This window comes from Colius striatus, chromosome 16 (genome assembly GCF_028858725.1).
Source record: "Colius striatus isolate bColStr4 chromosome 16, bColStr4.1.hap1, whole genome shotgun sequence".
In the NCBI taxonomy this organism is placed as follows: Eukaryota; Metazoa; Chordata; class Aves; order Coliiformes; family Coliidae; genus Colius; species Colius striatus.
In genome coordinates this window covers 16,942,482-16,955,237 of record NC_084774.1, presented here as the reverse complement: position 1 = coordinate 16,955,237, position 12,756 = coordinate 16,942,482, and the positions used below count along the sequence as shown (strand labels likewise).

Sequence of the window (12,756 nt, the reverse complement as noted above, 5' to 3'; positions counted from 1 at the left end):
TACTTCACTCAGAAAGGGAGAGGAGAGAATAAGTTGCAGATGTTAACATTTCAAAACCAAACCAAATAATTCCTTCTTCACTGCCTTCCTGCCTAGAAATATGGAAAGCAACAGCTTCTTCTCAGAAATGAATGACACAAAGGAAGAAAAATAGGGCTCTTTCTTCCCACAGTGTGTAATTACATTATGAAGGTCACAATACCAAATACAATGATCAGGTATTAATAAAAGAAATGCAAAAATTATGGGTCAATTTATTTGCTTGTTTGGTGTTGGTATCTTCAAGGTGTATAATCCAAGCTTACACTGTACAACTGCTTTGAAAATCCATATGGTTTGATGTTCATTTTTCTTAACCTCCCTCTGATCTAGAAGTTACTAAAAGCAGAAGATGCTGGTGTAACTGGATGAAAGATGTCATTCAGTTTTACAGACACAGTGACAACCTGACAGACACGCAGCTCTAGCAAATAAATTACTGAGAATTTAGAAAAATTCCTTTGGAAGACATGGACTATATCTTTTCTAAGAATTATCACTATAATTCTTCTGACATCTGCTGGACCTCTATGGATCAAAGACATGCTTTCTCTTAGGCTGCACCACAGGAAATACTGAAAATACGAAGACTCTTCAAACACAGGTAGGATATGAAACTGCACCTTTAGAAAACAAAGTAACTGCCATGTCACAGCTGAATATGAACTCAGACAAACGTCTGCATCAGGTCAAGTCAATAAATACAAGAGTAGTATATATTGTGTTGCATCTCCTTTTAAGTGCAGCTTTCTGTCTGTGGTTTGAGCACTTGCCCATTTTTGCCAGTGCCAATGTCCTTGATCTGAGTAGTCAGATTATCCTTCATCAGAAGAAGTCTTTTGCATTGACCGTATCCCAGAACAAGGCTGGTAAAGTCTGCATTTATCATTTTACACATTGGTCCCTACATGAGGCATGTCTGTTAGGAAATTGGCATGATTATGACATATCCATGCAGCATTTCACCGATGAAACCACGTGTACATAGGCATAATTCCATCAAAGTCAACTGAAAGACCTCAATTCATAAGCATATGCAGGGGAAGTGACAATGAACAGTAAGTCAGACAAAGCAAAACTGACTTCTGAACATGCTTTTAATACCCAAGACCATACTTACAGCTGAGAGAGAACACTGGAGGACTCCCAAGAATGCACTGACATTTATCTAAAATGTGCTTGTGCTTTAAGCTGGTTGGTCATGTTCTTCTCACCTTGCATTTAGCCACTATGAGAGCGTAGGTTTCAAACCTCATTTTGAAGACAAAGGTTTTCACGTGGCCAAAGTGTAAAATAATTCAAATTCAATGTCATAAACCTAGTGTTCACCAGGTCAAAAGACCACAGGAACATCTGATTTAGTCCTTTAAAAAGCTCCAGACTGCAGAGCTCACAGCAGACTGTGTGAGTACATACAAAATTACAATTCAGTTCAAAAAGTTGACAGAAAGTGAAAAAGAAAAATCAAAGCAGAATACACCCTGTCAGAAAATCTGAAAGAATGTGTAAAGATTTGATTTGCAGAGGATAAGCACTTAGCAGTTGCTTTGGAGGATGAATCAGTAATGCTGCTTTTTTCTAGTTTTCCACTGGCACATAATTAACCGTGTCAAGGAGATTGGGCTAAAAGACATTCTGATTATACTGCTCATCGCTGGAAAATTAACTTGCACACCAAAAAAACAGCAGAAAAGAAAGAGAAGCAGTCTTGTATTTCAGTTTCTGTTTGTTCACTTGAACTCCAGTGTTGACATCAACAAGTGCTGCTGCTCTGCACACTCTCATCTGTTCTTACCATGGCTGTGTATTTTGCAAGAATATGAAGACTATGAAAATATTGACAATTTCACCAGACTTCAACAATTTTATTTATTGCCAAACTTGGTAAGAAAAACTAAATCAAATGAAAACCTAAACTGCATATACAAAACAGAGCTGAGGATATTGGAACATAAAGTTCCCTGTTGGCTTCTTGGTACAATGTGGGACAAAATCACTTGCCTGACATTGTTCCATCTAAGATATATCTGCATTATAACATTTTTGGTACATGGCTGTAGAGATTAGCTTTCTCATTCTTCATAGATGAGAAGGGAAATAAAAGTCAAATAGTTGTGTTTGCCCTTTCCCCTTAGCAGCTGATAAAAAAGAAAGGAAAAGCCTAGAAACCTGTAAAGTTTTATCTTTCAACACAAAGCACATTCAATTAAAAACAACAAATAGGGGAGGAGATATCACACAGACATCGTCCTTTCAAAGGAGAAACTGACTGTGAATACATTGCTAATGAAACACAAAAATGGAGGCAGAATTTGTGCTCAATAAGAGAAAGCAAACTGAATCCCTGGTTAAAGACAAATACCTCATAAATCATTCCAGAGAGTCAAATTCAGAAGTTATAAGCTACTTAGAAACTGAAGCAGTTTACAGATAAATTAATTTATCCATGTATCAACTTTGGAGACAATTCAGGGCATTTTTAACAACCACAAAAGCTGGATCCTTGGGAAAGTTTACCCTTTTGGCTGAAACAAACATACTCCTGACTGCAAATGGGTAACTGCTGGAATTGTTACATGTGCTAGATGAGCACATATAATGAATTAGACAATGACTATCAAGCACTTTAGTATTTTGACCAGGGTGTAACAGCCTTGCAAGGGTATCAGGAAACACATGCACGTGTAGCAATGCATGGAAATATAAATTCAATAGTTAAATTCTCCACTAATTCAGAACTATTGTAAGACATATCCAGACATAATGAATTCCCCATCATATTATGCCTGTAAAACAAGTTCCTTAAGCTGACATAAAAAGAGGGGTCTAGCTGAAGGGAACCAGCTTCTTACCTCATTTACACTTGAGTAACTCCACTGGAGTTAGTTCTGTACCAGGGGAATAGATGACAACCAGACCCAGTACAAAGCACAGAAACAGTTATCATGCAGCACCTAAATCCGTTTTCACATCTTCAGCTCATAATACAGTCTCAGGTTGTTTTGTTTGTTTCCATTGCTGCTAATAACATTTCCAGGAACATGACCCTCCAAGAATAGAAGATAGTGAAAAGTCCAAACATGCCTATTGGGTTGTGGCAGCTTTCAGGTACGAAAAGACCTCTTTAGTTAAACGGAAAACATAAAGTGCAGCTTTTTTGCAGTCACGTCCAAACATCAAAAAGAAAGCAATCAATAGGACCTACCCTGGAGTAGTCAGATGCATGCTTCTCCTTCACTCCATTTCTGCAGAGTGTGTAGTTGTAAAATCGAGAATTTTTAAGTAATCCAACCCATTCTTTCCAACCAGGAGGCACATAGGAACCATTGTATTCATTGAGGTACTTTCCAAAGAAAGCTAGGGGTGGATAAAGCAGAAGCATAGTAAGAAAGTGTAACAGAAAAACTTCCAAGACACCATATTTAACCATAGTCTTTCTGTCTTTTCTGAGAGGGGCTTTGTTTTCTTCATTCAGATACATTTAAGATAAGTTCTAGGTTTGACTGTGTTTCTTTATTTCAGCAATCAGTAAAGCAGATCTTTTGATTTACAACCTGACTATGCATGAGAGAAACTGGACCACAACTACCATTACATTTTCTTTAGTGCCTGATACATTCCAAGTCAGGCAAATAAAACAAAGAATCCTTAAAATAGTGCCAGTTGCCACACTATCTCATCCTACCCTGAAGCACTCAATTTAGTTACCTTTTTCATTTTGGTTACACCCACTTAAGCCATCTCCACCTAAGGAACTGGCAGAAGCAGTGAAGTCACTACACCAGGAGGGTGGCTAGGGAGAAAGATTTGACAAATGAGGACTATAAATATGATGAGATTTTAAACCTGCTGCATATAAGAAATGAAGCAGCAGCCTTTCAGGCAGAACAAGTGCAGAATGAGTACAAGAATTCTTACAGAACACAGGGTAGGTATCTGAGCCATCCTCCCAGAAGAGCTGTGTAAACTCCAGCCTTGCTCTGTAAGCCACTAGTCTACAGAAGAATTATTTTCCAGAAAATGGTTAAGGAAAATGAAAAGCACTAGCTTTCTCTAAAGTACATCTTGTACTCAATGATGCTTTCACACCATCCCAGCAAAATATTAAATAATGTAAAGGAAATTATTTTTCAGTATTAGTTTATGTGTTATCCCATCACTACGCAACCACTGACTCTATTCATCTAGCTTTTGACTAAAGGCAAAATTCTGTTCTTGGGTCTGCTGACTGCACCACAATTCAACATCTGACTTTCTGTGATTGGAACTCAGACTGCAGTTTTCGACCGGCCTGGCAATACAAGCCAGCATTACCATAGTGACTAGCACAAGGATCGTTACCCTTGTTCCACTTGTCATGACAAATATTTTTAATCCAGAAACGCACAGGCATCTGCAGCATCTCACACTGGTCACCTATCAGTGAATGTCTGTGCTTCTCTAAGGACAACAGAGTATCTAGGATTCTATTCTTAGACTTAGGTTAAAAATCTAGATGATTTGAGCACAAAACTCACAGTTCCCAGTTTCTTAATGATTTTTTTTAAGCTTGCAGCCTATAGTATCTGATATTGCATCTTTTGTATGTATATAAACAAAATTAGCAATACTGTGGACACAGTAGAACAGGTTTTCAGCCTGCCTCACTGAAGTCAATGTATTTATGCCTCTTTGTAGTAGGCTGACTATTTGTTCAAAAGATAGACACAGTGAGAAACGGAGATAGCAAGCAGTACATGAGAGAGTTGCATGTCACTACTAAACTGAGTTTTTCTTTCTGAAAAATTGGGGAAAATAATATTAGTAAAATAATAATAATAATAATAATATAGTGGAATGGAATTAAATAAATCCATTGTGTACTGAAGGCTGGTAAGATCCAGCTCAAAGTGCTCAGGCAGAATGCAGAAGTACATTTTGAATCACCCTCCCGAACAAATTTCGATATATTCAACGTGTCAGGTGAGAAAAGAGAAAAGTTAATGTCTGAGATCTTTTGAAGGATTTGAAGGAGACAAAAGCACTAACAACACTAAGATCTGTATCACAGAAGATGAGAAGGGCACACCTACTGGGATACGATTCATCAATTCCCTGACGATTCATCAATTCCCTGACGTTACACCAATCCATTCCTTGACATTCTGTTTCCTGAATATTTTACAAAAGCAGGTTAATTTTTATGCTACTTCACAGATGAGTCACAAAAGGGTTAAGTGACTGATAAGCACGCTGCAGAAAAGAGCTTGTTTCACTGTCCTGAATTACCTCATAACAAGCAAAGTAAACCAGCAGCCATGAACAAAGCAAAATCTACACCACTGCAGGTGAAAACTGTCACATTACTCCAGGACTGTATTTGTACAGTGATATCCCTTTTCAAACTACTTTGTTTTATGAACAACTTCTAATTATTAAATTGGCAGCTCAGGGTGGTTCAGGGTAATTCAACAATACAGATGCACATTTTTTCTTGTCCTGGTATTAAGGATTTTAACTGACCACTGTCTACAGTAGCAGGTATGCACAAGGCAGTCCAAAGCCTTATGTTCCCCACTCACCACACTAAGTCTGAACACAGATATATTTGGCATGTCTGCTTGCAGGAGCCAATCCATTCCTAAAACCTTTGGCTGAGTCAGCTGAAGAACCCAGGGAAAGAGGCATTCTGTAAAGAATTACTTCATTGTTATTCTGCAGAGGAATTAAAGGAAAGCCTGGCAGAAGTTCCTTCCAGCACCTTTTGCATACTCCCCATTGTACACTCAGGATGTCTTTATAATCTTTCATGGGTGTCAAAGGGCTTTAAATAATTTTCTCTGCCGTTTCCAATCTTCCATTTCACATCTTTCTCTTTTTTTCCCCTCCTTCTCAGATGTTTAAAGGTTTGTAAACTTTTAAGCATCGCTCCTCTGCAGTAGGAGATACAATAAAGCTTTCTTGATGCTGGTGAAAGATTTTGATTTTTGACTGTAAAGAGTTTAACAAAATTTTTCCCTTCATCAGGTTAGTTCACCACCAGAGAGAGATGCTCACTAGAGTACACAGGCTTTTGGTGCATCCAACTTCAAACCACTTTAAGATTTCATTAACTGATGTTCTCAAAGACTGCTGTTGATATGCTCAGCCACCTCCCTATATCCAGTCTACGAAGGGATCATTAAAAAACATCCAACTGGTGGGTTTTAAATAGGTATGTTAAGAATGTGATTTTCCTTTGCTTTAAATACTACACAACATAGTTTCTCCTAAGACTACCTATGCAAGAATTGAGTCCTTTGTACACTGTTGCCACTCCCACAAGGGCTTCATAACCTTCTAAAGTTCTTCTCTCAGAATCTCACCCATCAACGATAAGACCCTGGAAAAGTCTTTGCTATAGAGTGGAATTTTTACAAGGGGTTTTGGTTTTTAAACTCTTCCTGTAAGGAAAAAAGATTGCACACAAAAGAATTTTCCCTTTGCTATCAATTAATATGAAGGTCTGTTCTGACTGTAACACAACCACACATATACCAAGGCCATAGCTCATTGCTTAGAAAGCAGATCTAGCACATTGTCAAATGTAGTGTAAAAGCACAGTCAGAGGAATGAAACATCAAACCCTCATTTACCGCCAATAACAATGTTCAATCTACTTCTATCATCTGACAGTATCATCCACCAAACTCTACAAGTCTCTTCGTTGGAGGTTTTTCAATAAAATGAGGCAGGAGATCACTCATCCTTTTTAATTCTGTATGGACTGCCCAACTTTGGGACATGGATATAACAGACCTCTTTTGGTTCTTCAACTAGAAACAGCAATGCAGTAAAAGTCAAGAGAAATTCACCAGTCTAAAACTGCCAGATCAGACTTAGAGGCAGAACTTCAGTCTCTCATTCTGTTTGCTTGATTCGGCAGCTCTGATTCTGACCATGGTTGGCCATCTGTTTAGACATAGTTTTGTTAATTATTGGCCAAGATCACTTATCCATTCCACCAATAACCTGTTGAACAGTATGATCACAGCACTTATGTTCACTTTAAATAAAGCAAGAAGGAAATCAAGACAGGAATGTATGACAGGAGTACTGGTAATAACTTCCTGACAGTGACACGTTCCTTTCTGCTGGAAAGCTGTGAAAGATAAAAGGTCTTGCTATATGTAAAACCAAGGTAGGCTATGTGCCAGAAAACCTACTCCATGAAGCAACATTAGCCTGGATTTTCATCTGTGAGATTACTGAGGAGGCAATGCCAGGCTCCTCATGCTGGTGCATGGTGGAAGGATCAGCATAGATTGAAACAAGTGAGGTTCAGTTTAGATATAGAGAAAAGTGTTTTCAGAAAGAGTCACAGAGTGAAACAAGTTGCTCAGAAACACTGTGCAATTCCAATATTTGGTGTTTTTAAAGATGGGATAAAGTCTTCACCAAATGGGCCCGGGGCAGGCTTTGAGCTGCTGGTGGAAAAAAGACCTCCTGAAGTCCCTTCCAACCTGAATCAGTTTGTGGTGCTATGATGTATGAGGTGAATTAGGAGGCCTGTCTTCAGCTGAATATACATACTTCCAGGACTTTAGAATTCAGGAATATATTTATAAATATTCATGTTCTTATAATAAATCCTGAAGCTGAGAAAAGGGAAAATTCAGCTTTTTGTTACTCCTGAACAATAAGCTCAGTATTTATACCACGCATTCCTCCTCCTGGAGTCTTTTGAAATCCTCCATGCTACTTAGCTGTATTCACCTATTAGCACTGCATTAAATGACACTTACCATCATGACTGTGAAGTTAAACTCATGTTTTAACCTATTATCCCTCTACATTTAAACACCATTGTTGTGCATTGGCACTTTAAAGATGTATTTAAAGCACTATTTTTTCTGACACATTTCAACAGCCAACTTTTCTGGTATTAACTTCCAGGTTTTGAGCTGGCAAGTCCAAGTTACTTATAGGGATTTGTTTACCTTTCTTTTACATCTGTATCTGATACCAGTTTTCCCCAGCTCAGAGTTAAACAATTAGCTACATTTCAGCAGTATCTTTGTTATTGACTGGGGGAAGGGTGGGCATTTCTGATTTTATGGCTGCTGTGTGTCTACAAAAAATTAGTTTCAGTACTTTTTGTCCTCTAAGAGACAATCAGAGGAAAGTAGATGAGAAAGCACTCTCAGCATGGCTAAGTATGCATGTAACAAGCAGTAAGCCCAAAGGTCAAATCAGCTTTGCATTCACATCACGGCCAAATATGCTTTCAAACTGCCAATGTACAACAGAATGAGCCCAGTGAATTTAATGACTTTACAGCAGAAGCAGGGAAGCTCTGAGATATCCTGTAATTTAGTATTAAATTTTGTCAAGAGACATCAGCTCTCATTACACATCAAAATAATTGACCAGATATTTCCAAAAAACAGTAACTCTTAAGTTACTAGAACTCAACGACTCTGAAGTCACCTGAACAAAATGGTCATAGTTGGCACTCTCAGTGACAATAGATACTACTGCAAAGATTAGAAGATACATTAGTATTAGTAGCTCAATAACTGAAGTAACTCTAATGGGTTGCATAAAACATAGACTGAGATATTTGTAACATAGACTGTTAGAATATTTGTAAGAGGAAAAGAGGGGCTTAAGGACACATTTTGTTCTTAGATCCCTTAGTTCTAACACTTCCAGGATGATAAGGAAGACAGGGATTCAAGTACTTTTACTGTTTCTTTCCTTTTGTTATGTCTGCATCAATCCTGGAAATGATGAATTCATTTAAGTACTTAAACAATTAGACTAAGGAGAGAAGTACAGCTGTAGACACACACATTTTAGTCTATTGCACACGATGGCCCCATTTTTCTCTAGCCTACAGTACACTGATAGCAAAAGATTTTCTCAAAGATCACATGCTCCATCTATCATCACAGAGATATAAAAAGAATAATACTAAAGGCAAGAACCTTTACATGCACAGCTCTTTTATTCTAACTGGAATAAAAATTATCATTACAATTCATGAAACATAATAGTTATAAAAATCATGTTGTACAGTGACTGATAACCACTGCAGTTAGAATAGCCTGCAGGCTTTCTTGTTATGCCAGGGGACTAGTCTGATATCTAGCAGGACAAAGGCAATGCACAGTAATCTTTATGACACCTTTGTTCCTCTTCCTGAATTTGCTTTGCACATTCCACTGTCAGGGCCAAGGATCACTGCCAAGATCTATTTAATGAATCAGGGGAACTGGCTGATGGGGAAGAGATGAAGCAAAATAAAACAAAAGGGCTCAAACCAAATATTTTTAAATGATCAACAAGGAATCAAACTAAAGAATGTTGATTGTGAGCCAAGTCTCGCTTGCCCTTCTCAGGTGAGCAAATTCCCAATGGAATTTGGGCCAAAGCCCCCTCTCACTAATGCCTACGGCACAGCTTATTGAAGCCTAAACACAGTTAGATGTTTAAGGCATAAGTATCTTTCAGGACATCCACCTCACACACTCCCTCTCAAAGATAAAGGAAAAAAGAAAAACAGAAATGGCCATCTTCATATTGTCAATCTGTATTACAGTTCAGGGCAAGAGGACAGTGCATGGCAACAGCTTAATTTCCTACCCTGGCAGCACAAGAGAAAGCAGGAGTACTGGCTGGCTACGTGCTTTAGAGTATACCCTACTATACACCTCACTATCTCTAGTCAGTCTGCCCATATTGGTGGCCAACCCTGACCATTCAGATTTTCCACAAAACATATGCCAGTGGCAAAATCATCACTACAACAAAACATTTCATAAAAAAATTACCATATTCCCCTCTTTTACGTATCATGGTCACAGAAGTGTCCTAACCTTTAGATTTATCCTCCTCTCACCACATGCAACACTTCCTCCTCCACACATAAATCCCAAAAACCTCCTCAACAGTGGATTGTCAGACCTTTTTTAATAACAAACAGTCTAAGCAAAAGCTTATCTAGCTTAATGCTGAATCTTTACTAAAATACCAAAGTCTGTGCCATGCTGTTTGGGCCAACTCCAACAGAATTTAATTTAGAGCCATTTTGTCCATAGGAATTTAAAAAAAACTTTGCCAAGTTTTAGGGAGCTACTGAGATATGCTGTGCAAGAAGAAATACTTATTTCAATAAAGCTGCTTTTTTCCACTTAACAATAAACTTGAAAGAACAGTACTATATGTGTTAGCTCATAAATAAAAACAATAACATCTTACTGAATTTAAATAGGAGACAGGTTCCAACCCTCGTTCAATATAACCACAAAGTTCATTTCAGCAAGATACTCACTGAAAAAGAAGAAATGTAGGTTCTACAGTAGTTTATTGTCTGTACATTTACCTTTTACTTTTGGCAAAAAAGAAAAAAATGGCACTTTTTGAAGCAGCCAGTCACCTCTAACAGCCCTGAAACACATCAACCTCAAAATGTATATAGTCCTCCTGTGCACAGTATACACACAAGGATGGGAAGTGCTATTCTTTCTAACTTGGAAGATGAGATCAAGGTCTCAGGGCTGTACTCACACAAACATACAAAAAGACATGAGGATGTTCCAGTTCAAAGAGAATGGAATCCAACTCCCAGAAGCTGAACTTCTATGCTAAGTATCTACTGTAGGCACTGGTGAATCTTTGAGATCATCATTGCTCTCTTTTGCACATCATTAAAAGATGCCATATTATTGTTCTATCTTTGAACTGCCAAAAAAAGGGGTGTTTCTCAGAATCTACAACATTTTGTTGAAAATAGACTGGAGGAAGAAACAAGAGAAAGTGTAAAAAGGAAGCAAAGCACGACTGGAAGTAAATGACCCAGAGATACTGGCTTATTTGTTGTGGATGTCTTCATCTCAGGTTCCTGGGAAAGTTTTACTGGATTGTAGCCTATCTTGTGGATTTTACTCAGTGGGTTAGTCACAGAAGTGTATATATTCTTCTCTTCAGGATAATGAAAATGCACATTAAGTAACATAAGCTACATGCAAAAGACAGGTGATGAATATAGAAAAGTTTCACTTCTTCTATCTCTCTATATTCCTCAAGAGACCACAGCTCTACTTAATGTTTTCTCATTTTAAGTTACCATACATTATGTTTAAGGTGAAATTACTGATGCTTAGAACTCAGTTCACAGAAACAAAGGGAAAAGATGCATGCATGTTTGACTTGAAACCAACTTATGGCATTGAACTGAAGTTAGAAGTGGAAGAGAGGAAAAAAACCCAGACTTTAATACACCAGACAGGAAATCCAGAATGGTCTTTTGTTTGAAAAGGTCATTCATCAGAATATTTTCAGGATATTCCAGCTCAATAATTCACCTCCGTGGAGAAAGTCTGCCAGAAGTAGCAACATTGACTGAGTCAGTGTACTTGGGCTCTGCAACAGGACTGTTCTTACATCCTTTCCAGCACAAATCCTTGGTTTCTTTTTGCAGTAACAGCTTTTCACGATATAGCCACTAAGCTGAACCTTTCTTTTGCATCATTTTTAAGTCTAATGGTCTCAAACCATCTAACAGATATAATTAGAGTGACCTTGCTAAGATAATATTTCTATCCAGAGAGCAAAAGATCCAAGGAAACTAATTTACCTTCAAGATAAATAATTCAGAAACCTATTCAGAAACTGGTATCCAGTTTTGAAAAGTCACCTAGATGTCTTGGAGGTGAATATCATAACACTTCAGTTCCTAATTGTGCAAACCACTTTAGAAATGAAGTCTTACTCTGAAATCACTTGGTTATTATTTTTAAGAATGGCCTTCAGTTCTTCATCAGTTGTAAAAGCTATTATGTCCTGCATAAAGGATATTACTCTAATTTGGATAATCTGTTTTCTTTATATGCATGTCACATGACAGGGCAGAAGTGCAGCATGGCATAATGGTCAGGCCACTGGAGTGTGAATCAAAACTTGCATCTCTTCTTAATGTTGCTCTTCACCTACAGGCGACCTTGTAGAACGTACTTCACTATTCTGTCTCTACTTCTGTCCAGCCTTTGAATCTTTAGGTCACCAACCATTCCCTACCCAGGCAATTGAACACAGAGATCAACTTCAGCTAAGTTTTTAAGTATTTATGTAATTAAAACCAGCAACTAGCAACTATAGTGGAGAGCAAATTCTACAGCAGGGAACTGATAATCTAAGAACTGTTATCCTGGCATGTATCTAGATATTAAAATCTGGTCACATATTTTTCAGGTTCATTCTGCATTTAATAAACATTTACCAATAGACTTTCTCCTCCTTCTTACAATTTAATGTTAAAATCACTTTAAAATGTCAAAAGCTCAGACAGTGAAGTGGAAAAATAATTATTTGAATGCAGTCAGCCACTGCACCTTCTTCGTCTAATATTAATGGGAGGAAATGGAAGATTGTCACTGAATTTTAATGAATTCATTAGTTAATTATTGTAAAGCCCTGTGAAAGTGCTAAGAATGATTATTACTTTTATTCCCAAGTAATTTTTTATAACAGCAGAGATGGACCTCCCACAATGACTTTGCTCTTGGTTCAAAATATATGGCTGGTGCAAAACTGCATTGTTAATTCTTTGCATAATTCAAGTATGGACTTAGGATCAGAGTGATACAATGACATATTACCATACAAGTAGCAGATTTTCCTTTGGTAATAGGCTCATTTAAGTGAATAGGGTTAGCTGTACTATAGGCCACTGCTCAGCAGGAACAAGGATGCTGA

At 37.7% G+C, this 12,756-nt stretch overlaps 1 protein-coding gene across 6 annotated transcripts in view; it reads right to left on the bottom strand.

Annotated features, from left to right (window-relative positions):
- The window catches only part of SULF2 (sulfatase 2), a 130,324-nt gene that overhangs the window by 38,347 nt on the left and 79,221 nt on the right, over positions 1–12,756 (bottom strand). For all 6 annotated transcript variants that reach the window (XM_062009247.1, XM_062009249.1, XM_062009250.1 and 3 more), the window contains one exon: positions 3,245–3,396. In XM_062009247.1, coding sequence (XP_061865231.1) covers positions 3,245–3,396 — 152 coding nt within the window. The remainder of the gene's footprint in view (positions 1–3,244; positions 3,397–12,756) is intronic.